Raw genomic sequence first — 19,354 nt, 5'->3', positions numbered from 1 at the left:
CATTTTCTGATCACGGGTAATGAGTGTTGCCTCTCTCCTCCACTATCTCTGATCACAGGTAATGAGTGTTGCCTCTCTCCTCCACTATCTCTGATCACAGGTAATGAGTGTCCCCTCTCTCCTCCACTATCTCTGATCACAGGTAATGAGTGTCCCCTCTCTCCTCCACTATCTCTGATCACAGGTAATGAGTGTTCCACCTCTCCTCCACTATCTCTGATCGCTGCACCAGAGGGGAAATGTATATGTTGGGACTTCCAAGTCTCCTGTGTTCCGGGCCTGGGGGAACATGTCTCCAGAAGGAGCCTTTTCTTTATTGCAACCTGTACCAAGTCCTTTTGTTGTTTTCAACCTGAGGGCCATGTAAGCAGAAGAACCAACGTTGTCCTGCAGTTCATTTAATAGATCTACGGTCCAGGCAACAGCACCAAGTGAGAACCACAATATGGCTGCTTGCAAGATATTAATTTTGTATTTCCCAATGTGTATGCATCTGAAATAGTCTCTATTTCAGTGTGAGACATTTACAGAAAATAATAAATGTAGCAAATTGTAGTGGTTGACTTTTTCACAGGAATAAACATGGGAATCTTGTTTAAAAAATGTAATTTAACACAATTTAATGTATTTTTTCCACTCTTGAAAACCTTACTGGTCAATTGCCCATATTAGAATTGAACCATTTAATACAAATCAAATGAGAGGAGGCTACTGAGTAGGCTAAACAGTGCTTCCCAACCTTTTCCTTTCCAGAGACAACCAAATCACTCTTAAAACTTCTCTAAGGTAGGGGGCAGCATTTGGAATTTTGGATGAAAAGCATGCCCAAATTAAACTGCCTGCTACTCAGGCCCAGAAGATATGATATGCATATAACTGGTAGATTTGGATAGAAAACACTCTAAAGTCTCTGAAACTGTTAAAATAGTGTCTGTGAGTATAACAGAACTGATTTGGCAGGCGAAAACCTGAGAAAAATCCATTCAGGAAGTAGGATTTTGGGGGGTTTTGTAATTTTCTATTCAATGCCATTACAGTATCCATTGATTTAGGACACAAATTGCAGTTTCTATGCCTTCCACTAGATTTCAACAGTCTTTAGAAATTGTTTCAGGCTTGTATTCTGAAAAAGGAGGAAGTAAGAGCATTCTGAATGAGTGGACCCTAAAGTTTCACGGAGCTTTTTCATGTGCGCGACCGAGAGAGTGCCTTTCTTGTTTACCTTTTATATTGACGACATCATTGTCCGGTTGAAATATTATCGATTATTTAGGCTAAAAACAACCTGAGGATTGAATATAAACATCGTTTGACATGTTTCTATGAACTTTACGGATACAATTTTGATTTTTTGTCTGCCTGTTGTGACTGCGTTTAGCATGTGGATTACTGAAGAAAACACAAACAAAACGGAGGTTTTTGGATATAAAGAGAGACTTTATCGAACAAAAGGAACATTTATTGAGTAAATTAATGTCTTCTGAGTGCAACCATATGCAGATCATCAAAGGTAAGGGATTCATTTGATCTATTTCTGACTTATGTAACTCTCCTACTTGGCTGCTTACTGTTTGTAATGATTTGTCTGCTGGTCTATGTTCTCAAATAATCGTAAAGTATGCCGTAAAGCATTTTTTTAAATCTGACACCGTGGTTGGATTCACAAGAAGTTCATCTTTAAACCTATGTAAATTATGTTTTTGTTTTCTGAATTTTTATAATGAGTATTTCTGTATTTGAATTTGGCGCTCTGCAATCTCACTGGATGTTGGCCAGGTGGGACACTAGCGTCCCACATACCCTAGAGAGGTTTTAAGGACTGTCAAAAGCTCTTAAGACCACCATTCGCAGTCGCGTAATGTACCATAAAAGAACCTTAGAGTCAATGTTATCAGTGAATGTAACAGATTAAAGGGCGACTATTACAGATGTTTGTTACACCAGTGGTACTCAACTGGTTTTCCTCAGGACCCAAATACAGGTTGTCTCAGTGGCGATAATTAAATTCACCAAAAACTATTTTTAATGCTGTATTGATAATGTAGCAATTATATGACATGGGAACAAAATTCCCACCTCTTTTATTAAAAATAACTTAATATATCTCATATTCTTGATGATGAATGTTGGCAAACTCAATGGTTTGATACCAACAAAAATCTACCAAATAGCATTGTTAATTGCTCTTCATTGAAAAATTATTAAATGAAAATATTCTATAAAAATATATTTACAAAAAAAACATTTAAAAAAATTGCAGACCAACTGCAGTACCCACAGGTTGAAAAGCACTGGGTTAGTGTTAGGTACATAGGCAGTCGGCACACCACTGATAAGCCAGAACTAAATGACACAGGACAGGTGTGTTAAAGAGATTGTCCCATTATGGTAGGCTCCGCCCACATTTTTATAAAGCTAATATTGGTGATTTACCGCCACCTGCAGTGATGCATCCTGATGTCTCCTTGGTTGTCCCCAGTCCACCTGGTCGTGCTGCTGCTCGTTTCAACCGTTCTGCCGGCGGCTATGGATCCTGGACGTGCTACCTTGTCCCGGACCTGCTGTTTTCAACTCCCTCTGCCGCACCTGCTGTCTCTAACTCTGAACGCTCGGCTATGAAAAGCCAACTGACGTTTACTTCTGACGTGCTGACCTGTTGCACCCTCTACAACTACTGTGATTATTATTTGACCCTGCTGGTCATCTATGAACATTTGAACATCTTGGCCATGTTCTGTTATAATCTCCACCAGGCACAGCCAGAAGAAGACTGGCCACCCCTCATAGCCTGGTTCCTCTCTAGGTTTCTTCCGAGGTTTTGGCCTTTCTAGGGAGTTTTTCCCTAGCCACCGTGCTTCTACACCTGCATTGCTTGCTGTTTGGGGGTTTTAGGCTGGGTTTCTGTACAGCACTTTGTGACGTCGGGCCGATGTGAAAAAAAAAAAAACTTTATAAATACATTTGATTGATTTACGTTAGGTTACAGTGCCACCTCCTGGTTACAGATGAGAATACTAGAGCTGCAACACGTCACTGTTGTGTGTGTGATGTTAGCGAGGAGGAAGTGGTCACGGTGATGGTGTGTATGTGATGTTAGCGAGGAGGAAGTGGTCACGGTGGTATGTGATGTTAGTGAGGAGGAAGTGGTCACGGTGGTGGTGTGTGTGACGTTAGCGAGGAGGAAGTGGTCACGGTGGTGTTGTGTATGTGATGTTAGCGAGGAGGAAGTGGTCACGGTGATGGTGTGTATGTGATGTTAGCGAGGAGGAAGTGGTCACGGTGATGGTGTGTATGTGATGTTAGCGAGGAGGAAGTGGTCACGGTGATGGTGTGTATGTGATGTTAGCGAGGAGGAAGTGGTCACGGTGGTGTGTGATGTTAGCGAGGAGGAAGTGGTCACAGTGGTGGTGTGTATGTGATGTTAGCGAGGAGGAAGTGGTCACGGTGGTGTTGTGTATGTGATGTTAGCGAGGAGGAAGTGGTCACGGTGGTGTTGTGTATGTGATGTTAGCGAGGAGGAAGTGGTCACGGTGGTGTTGTGTATGTGATGTTAGCGAGGAGGAAGTGGTCACGGTGGTGTTGTGTATGTGACGTTAGCGAGGAGGAAGTGGTCACGGTGGTGGTGTGTATGTGACGTTAGCGAGGAGGAAGTGGTCACGGTGGTGGTGTGTATGTGACGTTAGCGAGGAGGAAGTGGTCACGGTGGCGGTGTGTATGTGATGTTAGCGAGGAGGAAGTGGTCACGGTGGTGGTGTGTATGTGACGTTAGCGAGGAGGAAGTGGTCACGGTGGTGGTTTGTATGTGATGTTAGCGAGGAGGAAGTGGTCACGGTGGTGGTGTGATGTTAGCGAGGAGGAAGTGGTCACGGTGGTGGTGTGTATGTGATGTTAGCGAGGAGGAAGTGGTCACGGTGGTATGTGATGTTAGCGAGGAGGAACTGGTCACGGTGGTATGTGATGTTAGCGAGGAGGAAGTGGTCACGGTGGTATGTGATGTTAGCGAGGAGGAAGTGGTCACGGTGATGGTGTGTATGTGATGTTAGCGAGGAGGAAGTAGTCACGGTGATGGTGTGTATGTGACGTTAGCGAGGAGGAAGTGGTCACGGTGGTGTGTATGTGATGTTAGCGAGGAGGAAGTGGTCACGGTGGTGTGTGATGTTAGCGAGGAGGAAGTGGTCACAGTGGTGGTGTGTATGTGACGTTAGCGAGGAGGAAGTGGTCACGGTGGTGGTAGTGTGTATGTGATGTTAGCCAGTAGGAAGTGGTCACGGTGGTGTGTATGTGATGTTAGTGAGGAGGAAATGGTCAGAAAATAGCCCCGTCAAATCAGTGAGTATAGGCAAATATATTATATTTTCTATAAGCAAATAGGAGTATTTCAAACCAAGTCTGCGGCTCGAGAGGCTCCCACCCAACGGAGGTCCATCTCAATAAAGCTGTTCATGTACAAGGTCAGCAGAAATGTTGGGTTGAATCACTACCAAATATCCATATATCCCCACCCACCCAATAATCAATAGTTTAATGAGTCACAAAATGATTCAGTGTTTTTTTTTTTTTTACCCGTGTCACTTCAGTAGGCTACAACAATATTAATATCGACAGCAGTAGGATGTGGCCTCTGCGGAAAAACCCAGACCCCCCCCCCCAAAAAACAACTCGTTTTGGCATTCTATTTTTCGTCTAGACAAGAGACGTGGCGTTTATTGAGAACCCTGACACAACATGACAAGATGTAGCAGAGACTGTTAACACTGCAGTGGGGAATGTGCTGCTGTCATGTTAAATGTAGGCCTCCAGCAGTGTTGGAATGTAGGGTGACAAAACGCCTTGTTTGTTTAACCATTTAATATTCCTCTCCCTCCTCATCCTCTTCTCCCACGCTATCAGTGCCCACCTCTTCATAGTCCTTCTCCAGGGCTGCCATGTCTTCTCTGGCCTCAGAGAACTCCCCCTCCTCCATGCCCTCACCAACGTACCAGTGCACGAAGGCTCTCTTGGCATACATCAGGTCAAACTTGTGGTCCAGACGTGCCCAGGCCTCAGCGATAGCTGTGGTGTTACTCAGCATGCACACAGCCCTCTGGACCTTGGCCAGGTCTCCTCCAGGAACCACCGTAGGGGGCTGGTAGTTGATACCCACCTTGAAGCCAGTGGGACACCAGTCCACAAACTGGATGCTCCTCTTGGTTTTGATAGCAGCGATGGCAGAGTTGACATCTTTGGGAACAACGTCACCACGGTACAGGAGACAGCAGGCCATGTATTTGCCGTGACGAGGGTCACACTTCACCATCTGATTGGCTGGCTCGAAGCAGGCGTTTGTGATGTCAGCGACTGACAGCTGCTCGTGATAGGCCTTCTCAGCGGAGATGACTGGGGCATAGGTAGCCAGAGGGAAGTGGATACGGGGGTAGGGCACCAAGTTGGTCTGGAACTCTGTCAGATCAACATTCAGGGCTCCATCGAATCGCAGGGAGGCAGTGATGGAGGAGACGATCTGGCCAATGAGCCTGTTGAGGTTGGTGTACGAGGGACGCTCAATATCGAGATTCCTGCGGCAGATGTCATAGATGGCCTCATTGTCCACCATGAAGGCACAGTCAGAGTGTTCCAGGGTGGTGTGGGTGGTCAGGATAGAGTTGTAGGGCTCCACCACAGCCGTGGACACCTGGGGAGCTGGGTAAACGGCGAACTCCAGCTTAGACTTCTTTCCGTAGTCCACAGACAGACGTTCCATGAGCAGGGAGGTGAAACCAGAACCGGTGCCTCCTCCAAAGCTGTGGAAGATGAGGAATCCCTGGAGTCCAGTGCACTGGTCAGCCTGAATGGAGAAATGGTACAATAACATTATTACATATGATGTTACGTTAGTAAGAATATAATGGAGAACCTGTTCGCATTTTCTACTTAGAACCATAAAAAGGTTCTTTGGCTTTTCCCTGTAAAAGAACCCTTCATGTTCCAGGTAGAACCACCCAGAAAACACCTTTTAGATCGCTTTCTTCCATAGAACAACCTTGAAGGAAAAAGGTTTCTCCCATAGAACCATGTACCTGTAGAAGCCTAGTTTCAGAATGATGAAAGATGACTCACTAGTTTGCGTGTCCTGTCCAGCACGATGTCAATGATCTCCTTGCCGATGGTGTAGTGACCGCGGGCGTAGTTGTTGGCAGCATCCTCCTTACCGGTGATCAGCTGCTCGGGGTGGAACAGCTGGCGATAGATACCGGTCCTCACCTCATCTGAAAGACAAAAGTAGATTCAGAATATTCTATTATCTTGGGACAGAATATTAAAATCAAGTCATTCAAAGATGACGAACCAATGGACTTCCCCTAGGAAGTCAGAGGATGTCCCATCCTACCGATGACAGTGGGCTCCAGATCTACGAAGATGGCACGGGGGACATGTTTTCCGGCTCCGGTCTCACTGAAGAAGGTGTTGAAGGAGTCGTCTCCACCTCCACGGGTCTTGTCACTGGGCATCTGTCCGTCCGGCTGGATCCCATGCTCCAGGCAGTACAGCTCCCAACAGGCGTTACCCATCTGGACTCCGGCTTGGCCCACGTGCATAGAGATACACTCACGCTGAAAGAGAGAGGCGGTACAAGAGATCAAACACATGGAAACTTCAATCAAATGCAAATGATTAGGTTTTAAAGCCGTTTCATAGATTAAAGAGTAAACTAACATGATAGATAGGATATACAAATGCCTTTCTTTACTACTAAAAGACAACCTTGCTTTCTCCATCTCCCTTTTATTGTCCATCTACTTTTTACAGTAATATGTCCTAATGTAACTTAGATTTTTTTGAAGCAATTACAGTTGGTAATATAAATGTATTAATTCTTCATAATCAGAACATATATCTCCTAAGCCTCAGACCATATTTTTGGCATCTAGTCCAAATCACTATTCTTTCACATTTATTTTCCCCTTAAGGATGGCTGAACGAACCAGAAGGATCTCATTTACGTTTTAGGAATACAAGCTGGCGAGCTCGGTGTAGATAATAATTTGTTCGTAACTGACTTGCCTAGTTAAATAAAAAAGGTTAAATAATATATTTTTTAAATTCAAAAGTCATTGGCTGTGTCCAAGAGGACCAAAAACACAATGTATCATGGGTCACTTTTGACCGACTGATCTACAAATAATAATGAGTCTTTTTTTTATGACAAATTAATTTGTAGATCAGTCAGCCATCGTCTTGATGCTCTCAAACACAGCCATTGGCTAGGCTATCCTGCTTGGCCACCATCTTGGGTATATGACGCTCATACTGTAAGTCATCTTGCAAATCCTCTGCCATTTGAGGAGATGTTTTTTTTAATGACCCTGTATCTTTAAGAGCAGAGGACCAGAGACGGAAAGGTGTGCCTTGTTCCTGTGGGCCACTCCCCTAATCCCCCGCGCTCCTTTTCTCCCTCCGTCCAACCAGCTGCGCACCAACTGCAGTCTAACAGCGACAGATCTCACAGAAAATGGCTACCATCCCAAACCGCGTCTCTTCTTAGCTTCATGTCATCCTCCTCTTTGAAATGGCGAAATGTCAAAAAAAAAAGTACATTTTTTTCTTATATAATAAATAAAAATGTAATTCATGTTTTTGTCCTGAAGCTAAGTGTTTTTTTTTAATTGTATTTAAACAACGGACAGTCTATGAACAAGTAGAACAATGACCCACATTGGATGTACAGCTATAGATTCTGTCAAATAAATAAACATTTTTTAATTTAACCTAAATAATTCTAAAATCACATGTATCCTTAAAACAGCTGTATACATAACACACTAAAACATCGACATATGAAGAACAGGCAATGCAGAGAATCCGCTGATGATGAGATAGTTAAGGGCGGGAATCAAAGCCAATTGCGCATTAGATTACATTCTCAGGATGGGTGAACTTGGTACATTGATGAGTGTTTCTTACTGCATTTATTTTTTTACTTAACAGTACGTTCTAAATGCTTTATAGAACCATTAGTACACAGTGACGTTCTCATTTCCTAGTTAAAGGTTAAATAAAAATGTTTAAAAATAAGTAGTAGGCAAAAACAGATTTCAGGCATGTGCCACCACCACGGTCTTTATAGAACAGAATCCTTTGTCCACATGCTTTTCAATCTAATTCTATCATTTTCGCTTGAATACCATGTGAAATAAATACATAAAGAATTTTATAATCTGCGTCAGCACTCACCATTTTGTCTAGTTTTCTTTTCCTTCACAGGCTGACGTTGAGGATTCAGAAGAGAAGGCAGAACTGTCGGAGGAAAGCAAGAGGTGGGGGTTTTATATGCCGGGAAGCAGACAGACAGGCAGGAAGCTACAGCAGAGTCTGGTTGGCTGGGGACCCCGTTGGTATAAAAAGAACAAGTCCCTCCCTCCTTCACACAGACAGAGTCTGGTTGGCTGGGGACACCGTTGTTATAAAAAGAACAAGTCCCTCCCTCCTTCACACAGACAGAGTCTGGTTGGCTGGGGACACCGTTGGTGGGTCGTTCTTGGATTGCTGTTGCGTAGAGAGAAATAGTAATGGCGTCTTTTTGTAGGCATCATCTCCGCCATGGTTCGTTGGATGAAAATGAATGACGTTTTTGTAGGGATTTCGATAAAGGCCGAAAATGGGTTATGTGGTAAACACACGTTTAGGAGATTTTATACGTTTTGTTCTATGAGATAATCTTCATCAGCTAACTTCACTTTTTTTTGTGCATTTTGAAGCGTTTATGTAATCAAATAAAAAAAACACTAAGCACATAATACCAGTCAGTTAACATGACCTTTATCTCATAGAACAAAACGCAGATCTCCTAAACCTGTGTTAACCTCAGACCTTATTTATGACCTCTATTCCAAAATCCGATTCATTCCCCAAACCCTATTCATTCCCAATTCATTTTTTTGTGATAGGGTTGGCTGAACAAACTAGAATGGTATTGAAGGAAAACAAATGACTGTATTTTTTTTTGTACATTACATTTTAGCAGACACTGTTATCCAGAGCAACTTGCAGTAGTGAGTACATTTTGGGACTTTTTCCATACTGATCCCTTGTGGGAAATGAATCCACAACCTTGGTGGTACATGCTCTACCAACTAAGCCACAATGGGTACATCTTACTGGCCTAAATCAACTAATATGACAGCTTAATATAATATTGACCATTATGATAATATTGGGCCACCAGTAGGAGTGATAACAACAATTAGTCGTTTTTTGTTTATTGAGGATTTTGTTAAATGGAAGCCACAGATGCTCAAATCTAAGGAACTTAAACCTTTAAAAAGTATTTATTAAAGTGATGTGATCAATCAGGGGTGTCATGCATCCCACAAATCTGAGGGGGGCACAAAGTACATGACTACTGATGGGGAGTGGTCTGGAGGGGGGCTAGGCCCCCTGTTCATATGTTGGAGAATTTTGCATTTTTTAAGCACCAAAATCTAGAGCCATAAGCTTAATTCTATGTAAAATACAGTATATGTCTATTTTTCTGTATATCTAAGCATACCTCTTGAGCTGTCTGTATCCTCCTGACTGGTGGTTCTTTGTTCAAAGAAACTAAATATGCTTCGCAGTAACTCTGCTCAAATCTGGGTAAAATATTGAAAGAAACGTGAGTCTTTTTCAGTACATTTAGTAAAATGCCACTGCAATTCAAGAAAACCCCCCTGGTATGAAAACAACGAGGACAAAGAGGAAGGGATGGTGTAGGGGAGAAGCGTGGGGGAGGGGAGACGGATGGGGGAGGGGTGAGTGAGGGGGGAGGAGAAACGGGTGGGTTAGGGGGGAATAGTAGGCAAGGGGAGAAGGATTGTGTAGGGGAGAAGCGTGGGGGAGGGGAGACGGATGGGGGAGGGGTGAGTGAGGGGGTGGGGGGGGGGGAGAAACGGGTGGGTTAGGGAGGAATAGTAGGCAAGGGGAGAAGGATTGTGTAGGGGAGAAGAAACGGGTGGGTTAGGGAGGAATAGTAGGCAAGGGGAGAAGGATTGTGTAGGGGAGAAGAAACGGGTGGGTTAGGGAGGAATAGTAGGCAAGGGGAGAAGGATTGTGTAGGGGAGAAGAGTGTGGGGGAGGAGTAGGGGACGGGAGATGTGTGCTGCGACAGGTGGGGGAGGGGAGAGGGATGGGGAGGGGCGACACAAAATGAGGGTGCTGGTTTACACCTATAGCCTCTCAAAGGATTCGTAGAAAATAAGCTTTAAAGGCATGATAATGAAGCCTTATTCCTGGGAAATTATTTCAATGTCAGTTATTCAATGGATAGCCTAGACACATGGATAGCCTAGCCGTTTATCCCATGTGTAACTCTGTGTTGTTGTTTTTGTCGCACTGCTTTGCTTTATCTTGGCCAGGTCGCAGTTGTAAATGAGAACTTGTTCTCAACTGGCCGACCTGGTTAAATAAAGGTGAAATAAATCATATGTAAGAATAAAGAAACATGGATAGCATAGAAAGAGAAACATGGATAGCATAGAAACATGGATAGTATAGAAACATGGATAGCATAGAAACATGGATAGCATAGAAACATGGATAGCATAGAAACATGGATAGCATAGAAACAGAAACATGGATAGCATAGAAACAGAAACATGGATAGCATAGAAACAGAAACATGGATAGCATAGAAACATGGATAGCATAGAAACATGGATAGCATAGAAACATGGATAGCATAGAAACATGGATAGCATAGAAACATGGATAGTATAGAAACATGGATAGTATAGAAACATGGATAGCATAGAAACATGGATAGCATAGAAACAGAAACATGGATAGCATAGAAACAGAAACATGGATAGCATAGAAACATGGATAGCATAGAAACAGAAACAAGGATAGTATAGAAACATGGATAGCATAGAAACAGAAACATGGATAGTATAGAAACATGGATAGCATAGAAACATGGATAGCATAGAAACATGGATAGCATAGAAACAGAAACATGGATAGCATAGAAACAGAAACATGGATAGCATAGAAACATGGATAGCATAGAAACATGGATAGCATAGAAACAGAAATATGGATAGCATAGAAACAGAAACATGGATAGCATAGAAACATGGATAGCATAGAAACATGGATAGCATAGAAACAGAAACATGGATAGCATAGAAACAGAAACATGGATAGCATAGAAACATGGATAGCATAGAAACATGGATAGCATAGAAACATGGATAGCATAGAAACATGGATAGAATAGAAACAGAAACATGGATAGCATAGAAACAGAAACATGGATAGCATAGAAACAGAAACATGGATAGCATAGAAACAGAAACATGGATAGCACAGAAACATGGATAGCATAGAAACATGGATAGCATAGAAACAGAAACATGGATAGCATAGAAACATGGATAGCATAGAAACAGAAACAAGGATAGTATAGAAACATGGATAGCATAGAAACAGAAACATGGATAGTATAGAAACATGGATAGCATAGAAACATGGATAGCATAGAAACAGAAACATGGATAGCATAGAAACAGAAACATGGATAGCATAGAAACATGGATAGCATAGAAACATGGATAGCATAGAAACATGGATAGCATAGAAACATGGATAGAATAGAAACAGAAACATGGATAGCATAGAAACAGAAACATGGATAGCATAGAAACAGAAACATGGATAGCATAGAAACAGAAACATGGATAGCACAGAAACATGGATAGCATAGAAACATGGATAGCATAGAAACAGAAACATGGATAGCATAGAAACATGGATAGCATAGAAACATGGATAGCACAGAAACATGGATAGCATAGAAACATGGATAGCATAGAAACAGAAACATGGATAGCATAGAAACATGGATAGCATAGAAACATGGATAGCATAGAAACATGGATAGCATAGAAACAGAAACATGGATAGCATAGAAACATGGATAGCATAGAAACATGGATAGCATAGAAACATGGATAGCACAGAAACATGGATAGCACAGAAACATGGATAGCATAGAAACATGGATAGCATAGAAACAGAAACATGGATAGCAAAGAAACAGAAACATGGATAGCACAGAAACATGGATAGCATAGAAACATGGATAGCATAGAAACATGGATAGCATAGAAACAGAAACATGGATAGCATAGAAACATGGATAGCATAGAAACAGAAACATGGATAGCATAGAAACAGAAACATGGATAGCATAGAAACAGAAACATGGATAGCAGGAACATGGATAGCAGAAACATGGATAGCATAGAAACAGAAACATGGATAGCATAGAAACAGAAACATGGATAGCACAGAAACATGGATAGCATAGAAACATGGATAGCATAGAAACATGGATAGCATAGAAACAGAAACATGGATAGTATAGAAACATAGATAGCATAGAAACATGGATAGCATAGAAACATGGATAGCATAGAAACATGGATAGCATAGAAACAGAAACATGGATAGCATAGAAACATGGATAGTATAGAAACATGGATAGCATAGAAACATGGATAGCATAGAAACAGAAACATGGATAGCATAGAAACAGAAACATGGATAGCATAGAAACATGGATAGCATAGAAACATGTATAGCATAGAAACATGGATAGCATAGAAACGTGGATAGCATAGAAACATGGATAGCATAGAAACAGAAACATGGATAGCATAGAAACAGAAACATGGATAGCACAGAAACATGGATAGCATAGAAACATGGATAGCATAGAAACATGGATAGCATAGAAACAGAAACATGGATAGCATAGAAACATGGATAGCATAGAAACAGAAACATGGATAGCATAGAAACAGAAACATGGATAGCATAGAAACAGAAACATGGATAGCAGAAACATGGATAGCAGAAACATGGATAGCATAGAAACAGAAACATGGATAGCATAGAAACAGAAACATGGATAGCACAGAAACATGGATAGCATAGAAACATGGATAGCATAGAAACATGGATAGCATAGAAACAGAAACATGGATAGTATAGAAACATGGATAGCATAGAAACATGGATAGCATAGAAACATGGATAGCATAGAAACATGGATAGCATAGAAACAGAAACATGGATAGCATAGAAACATGGATAGCACAGAAACAGAAACATGGATAGCATAGAAACATGGATAGCATAGAAACAGAAACATGGATACATAGAAACATGGATAGCATAGAAACATGGATAGCATAGAAACATGGATAGCATAGAAACAGAAACATGGATAGCATAGAAACATGGATAGCACAGAAACAGAAACATGGATAGCATAGAAACAGAAACATGGATAGCATAGAAACATGGATAGCATAGAAACATGGATAGCATAGAAACAGAAACATGGATAGCATAGAAACAGAAACATGGATAGCACAGAAACATGGATAGCATAGAAACATGGATAGCATAGAAACATGGATAGCACAGAAACATGGATAGCATAGAAACATGGATAGCATAGAAACATGGATAGTATAGAAACAGAAACATGGATAGCATAGAAACATGGATAGCATAGAAACAGAAACATGGATAGTATAGAAACATGGATAGCATAGAAACATGGATAGCATAGAAACATGGATAGCATAGAAACAGAAACATGGATAGCATAGAAACATGGATAGCATAGAAACATGGATAGCATAGAAACATGGATAGCATAGAAACAGAAACATGGATAGCATAGAAACAGAAACATGGATAGCACAGAAACATGGATAGCATAGAAACATGGATAGCATAGAAACATGGATAGCATAGAAACAGAAACATGGATAGCATAGAAACAGAAACATGGATATCATAGAAACATGGATAGCATAGAAACAGAAACATGGATAGCATAGAAACAGAAACATGGATAGCATAGAAACATGGATAGCATAGAAACATGGATAGCATAGAAACAGAAACATGGATAGCATAGAAACATGGATAGCATAGAAACAGAAACATGGATAGCATAGAAACATGGATAGCATAGAAACATGGATAGCATAGAAACAGAAACATGGATAGCATAGAAACAGAAACATGGATAGCATAGAAACATGGATAGCATAGAAACATAATCTAGCTTCCTGCATAGGCATCTCTTTGCTCCGTGCACCTTGGAAGGAACCACTTACTAGGGAGAATATGGGGGGGAAATCTTTGCCTGGTCCAGTCAGTGTGCCCCCTCTGTAAAATACATCTGACAGATCTGTTTTATAAATAACGATCATAAAACGTGGGCTTAAAAATTTAAGTTTCAGTAATTCATTTATAATGAATACTATCGTGATGTTGAATGTAAAAAATGTCTCAACTTATCCACTATGTGACGTTCGGTAAGTGAAAATTATAGGAGAATATAGCCAAGTCACAAATAGTATTTCATGCCAAGTCGGCTGCTGGAGAGGCTCCCACCCAACGGAGATCCATCTAAGTCAAGTTGTAATCAGCATTCAGGGATGTACAAGTTCAGCAGAAATGTATGTTTGGTTGAATCCCAGCCAAATATCAATATTTTCTCCCTCACAAATATCAATAATTGAGTCACTCCTTAGCTGAAAATGACGCAGCGGATTTTACCTGCCAATAGCCTCGGAGATGGATAGAGGCCTCATGAATGTATCCGTGCCATTATGGCGTCTGTGACAGCCTCAATGGCACTGCCCATGCTATCTCCATTTTGAAGTAGTCCATTTTCTTCTTCACGATTGGCTGATCTCTCCTGATTGACCCATTTGCACATGACTCCAAACAGGGTCACCAGTAGGGATCAGCCGTTGAAGTTTGAAGTCCCACCCAGTTGACTATATTAAAATGGTGGAAGCCCTCAATGGCGCTACCCATGCTAACACAGCCTTTTGACTACTAGAGCCCTCTATCGTTCTCTATGGCTAGCCTACAGAAGCCTGCAGTAGAACAGTACACGGCAGTAGGAGGGATCACTTCCATGTCATTCCTACATACAGTATAGCACCAGGGTAAAACATTTTTGTTTTGTATTAGATATTCGGTTTCATGCCATAATTACGAAAAATGTGAATCTGAATCAGGAGAGGATGGAGAATAATCCACATCTTTGTTTTATTGTATGTTTTTTAAACAACAACAACAAATGAATATTTGATGTCATACAAGCAAGTTTTAAAACACCCGGGTCTGCAACTTCATACATTTTTTATATGATCTACAGTGTCAACGTTTACGATCAATATGTTTGATGTACAGTTACCAGATGACATGGCGTCATACCCTTGGGGTTGTTCTGAACAGAATGTTTGTCTATTGTGATGAAAGTTTTGCCACGGGAACCTGCACCTGAATGCACTCATGACTTCGTTCTATGCGTACCAAAAATATCAATCTGTTTCTCTGAATTGCCTTGTGAAAGCTTAACACTGTAAGATTGTATTTTATAACTTTAGCTAGTCATGTTTGTAACGAACGTCGTCGGGAGAAGGAGAAGAGGACCAAGGTGCAGCGGGGTAAGTGTTCATTTTAATGTAATTAAATCAACTGAACACTGAATGACAAAAACAACTACGAGAGAGAACGAAACAAAACAGTTCTGTAAGGTATACACACAAAACAGAAAACAACCACCCACAAACACAGGTGGGAACAGGGCTGCCTAAGTATGATTCTCAATCAGAGACAACGATAGACAGCTGCCTCTGATTGGGAACCATACCAGGCCAAACACATAGAAATACAAAAACAACATAGAACACCAGACATAGAATGCCCACCCAAACTCACGCCCTGACCAACCAAAATAGAGACATAAAAATTATCTCTACGGTCAGGGCGTGACAATGTTGGCAATTGAACAAGCGTTTGAAACGATGCCCAGCTGACCCAGGCTGTGATTTATATAACGGCTGTTTCTGGGAGGGCGTAAACAACAACAGTAATTGTGTGATGACGAGGTGCACGGTTGTGTTCCAAACAAAACAACAATTACGCTTAATCTAGTTCCTCAATGGCACAACTAAGAGAGCAAAAAAAAAAAAGTACCTTATATTTGAAGACTCTTCTTTGACTTATAAACGTGGCTAAATTACTTAGATTAAATTGCACAGTTTGGAGAGGTGGGTGGCAACTTGGAGACGCCTAGTTAGACCTCTCACTCAAACTCTTATGTCTTATGTTGCACCTAACTCACATTTTCCAGGAATATTCTTATGTGACAGTATCCAGAATATTTTCATATTTTGTTAGGTCACGGACAGGTCTTTACCTGGACCGTATCTATGAAAGGAATCGCAGGACAACATACAACATTGCCTGATGTGGAAGTTAAGGAAAGCATTCGAGCGAGCGAAACAGCATTCCTCTGTCTCTCTACCTGTATACCAACTATCCGATGCTGTCTGGTCCAAATGAGTAGGACATTGTTGCCGCCCGTAGCATTGAAGGCAAAGGGAAGCCAGCGAGGATCTGGCCTCCCGTTGACAATAAAAAAAGTATACAAAATTAGCCAATCAGCGTTGAGCTAAACTGAGCAAGCTCAACTGTGAATGGTCCTAGTGCGCACCACAACAAGTGTCAAGGTGAAGCCATCTTGGATTTGGCTTCACTCCTATTAAATCCCATGGAGAGCAATACGTCATCGACAGAAACAACTTGAATTGTTGCATCTCGTTAGGTTGATGTCCTTAAGTGGCTAACTAGCCAGCTAGCTAAAATTGTCCCTTTCCTAAATTAGCCATGGATGAAGATAGGGAGTTGGACTTGTGATTTTACTTCCTTCTCCGTACTGCCAATAATTATAACGTTGACTCTGATCCAACCATTAATTCATACATTGTTGTGCCCCTGGCCTGAGAGGATGTTAGTTCAATATGTAGCTAGATGTAGAAGGCTAATGTTAACTAGCTAACGTTGCCCACGAATGGAAGTTAGGCTAGCGAGCAAGCATTTTATCCAGGTAGCCTAGGGCAACAAAAACTAAAAGCCTGTACTGTATGACAGAGTCATAGACCGTTTCATCAACATGAAAGAGAGGAGGATGGCATTGGTGTTTCTCTACAAGTACGGTGAGTCAACATGTTTTCTACTCGCACAAACACGCACAGAAATCAGAGCCATGGACAGCCACATCCTATTTAGCTTTACGTTGATTGGACAATATTAGTTTTTGGTATCTTTTTAAATTGTCACTGTATTAGACTAAAGCAGCGGTAATTTGACGATGTTGAAGTTGAAATGGTGCTGGATGTCACGGATTCCCCCGGAACTGCTGCTCATTCCGTGCACCAGTTCCGGAGGTCAACATCACCGGCCTTCTAGGTGTCACTGAACCGTTTCCTTACGTACACCTGGTTCCTCATTCCCCCCCGGATTAGTAATTGTATAATTGTGGCCTTTCTTCAACCTTGTCTTGGTCAGTTATTGTTCCCGTATCCGTTGGTCTTGTTGAGTACCTGTGCTTTGTTGTTTCGGTGTTGTGCCGCGTGTATTGTGTACACGTTATTACGGGTCTCGTCCCGTGTACTTAATAGAGGTTTAACCTCTCACATTTTTGTTTGGGTTACATCCCTGTAGTTTTTGTGTTCATATTTGTTTTGGGCTTTGTTCCCGGTGCCTTTCATGGCTTGTTGTTTTTTTGGGTGGAGAATTAAACTCCCTATTGTATATTCCTCCGCCTGTCTCCAATCATTTATACAAAGTGACACTGGAATAGTGGAGGCAGCTCCTGTTTCCTTTGCGACTTGCGATAACTCTCTGTGCTTCTACATTAATAGTTGTTTAGTGGTCCGAACTTGCTTGACCAAGCTGAAGAACTGTCTGGTACTGTACATTACCTTGACCATGCTGTAGAACTGTCTGGTACTGTACATTACCTTGACCACGCTGTAGAACTGTCTGGTACTGAACATTACCTTGACCGTGCTGTAGAACTGTCTGGTACTGTACATTACCTTGACCGTGCTGTAGAACTGTCTGGTACTGTACATTACCTTGACCATGCTGTAGAACTGTCTGGTACTGTACATTACCTTGACCATGCTGTAGAACTGTCTGTTACTGTACATTACCTTGACCATGCTGTAGGTCATGTAACTGTCTGGTACTGTACATTACCTTGACCAAGCTGTAGGTCATGTAACTGTCTGGTACTGTACATTACCTTGACCAAGCTGTAGAACTGTCTGTTACTGTACATTACCTTGATCAAGCTGTAGGTCATGTAACTGTCTGGTACTGTACATTACCTTGACCATGCTGTAGAACTGTCTGGTACTGTACATTACCTTGACCGTGCTGTAGAACTGTCTGGTACTGTACATTACCTTGACCAAGCTGTAGAACTGTCTGTTACTGTACATTACCTTGACCAAGCTGTAGAACTGTCTGTTACTGTACATTACCTTGACCGTGCTGTAGAACTGTCTGGTACTGTACATTACCTTGACCAAGCTGTAGAACTGTCTGTTACTGTACATTACCTTGACCATGCTGTAGAACTGTCTGGTACTGTACATTACCTTGACCGTGCTGTAGAACTGTCTGGTACTGTACATTACCTTGACCTTGCTATAGGTCATGTAACTGTCTGTTACTGTACATTACCTTGACCATGCTGTAGGTCATGTAACTGTCTGTTACTGTACATTACCTTGACCATGCTATAGAACTGTCTGTTACTGTACATTACCTTGACCATGCTATAGGTCATGTAACTGTCTGGTACTGTACATGCAATATGCTTTTGTGGACTTCACTGGACAGAGGTTGCTAGCCGGGTTTTGTGATAAAACAAAGGTGTGGTTGAATTTATTCTGCCACTGTGTTTTCTCATTGTCTCGGCCTTTAGGCCTTTATATCAGGGTCACGAGGCGTATGAACTAACAGGTTATAGAGCAAACAAGACAATGATCACAACACGTAGGTTGTAACATGGCTTCCCCAGTGATTTCACCGCTACTGTACACACTTCCCCTCGGTCACAGGTGCAGCTCATCACCCGTGATCAGGGATCTAGGAAGAGAGAGGGAACAAAGAGAGAACACTTTATAACACGAGATAATAACTCTCATTCATACTTAAGAATAAGATAATAATAATTATTAATAATAAGAGATCAGGATGAAATGTGAAAGTATGCATATATAACCATAAGTTAAATGAAATATGCGATTATGATATTGATTAATTTACTGACCAGTAGGATAATGGTAAACATAACATTAAACATCCAGTCTGTTATACTCAGCCCCCCCCCCCCCCACCCCCACCCACTTCCTGACAGAGATGGTCATACTCAGCCCCCCCCCCCACCCACTTCCTGACAGAGATGGTTATACTCAGCCCCCCCCCCCACCCCCACCCACTT

The 19,354-nt window shown here is 41.7% G+C and overlaps 1 protein-coding gene across 1 annotated transcript; it reads right to left on the bottom strand.

Annotated features, from left to right (window-relative positions):
- Nucleotides 1–4,670: 4,670 nt before the first annotated feature.
- On the bottom strand, nucleotides 4,671–8,321 carry LOC129843052 (tubulin alpha chain-like). The gene is made up of 4 exons (XM_055911801.1): nucleotides 8,212–8,321; nucleotides 6,368–6,590; nucleotides 6,097–6,245; nucleotides 4,671–5,824 (listed from the first exon to the last, which is right to left on the bottom strand). The coding sequence occupies exons 1-4, from the start codon at nucleotides 8,212–8,214 to the stop codon at nucleotides 4,847–4,849; spliced, it is 1,353 nt and encodes a 450-aa protein (XP_055767776.1). The 5' UTR covers nucleotides 8,215–8,321; the 3' UTR covers nucleotides 4,671–4,846.
- Between the last annotated feature and the right edge of the window lie 11,033 nt (nucleotides 8,322–19,354).

The sequence above is a fragment of the Salvelinus fontinalis genome, unplaced genomic scaffold (assembly GCF_029448725.1).
Source record: "Salvelinus fontinalis isolate EN_2023a unplaced genomic scaffold, ASM2944872v1 scaffold_0096, whole genome shotgun sequence".
Classification (NCBI taxonomy): Eukaryota; Metazoa; Chordata; class Actinopteri; order Salmoniformes; family Salmonidae; genus Salvelinus; species Salvelinus fontinalis.
Note: the sequence above shows the minus strand (reverse complement) of the source record. Positions and strands in the feature narration are given on the sequence as shown.

What these genes read in the sequence shown, in the direction of transcription:
- LOC129843052 (XM_055911801.1), bottom strand. An exon ending in TCTGGAGCCCACTGTCATCG is followed by an intron (nt 6,246 to 6,367) that starts GTAGGATGGGAC and finishes TTTGTCTTTCAG; the next exon opens with ATGAGGTGAGGACCGGTATC. An exon ending in TGGACAGGACACGCAAACTA is followed by an intron (nt 5,825 to 6,096) that starts GTGAGTCATCTT and finishes TTCTCCATTCAG; the next exon opens with GCTGACCAGTGCACTGGACT.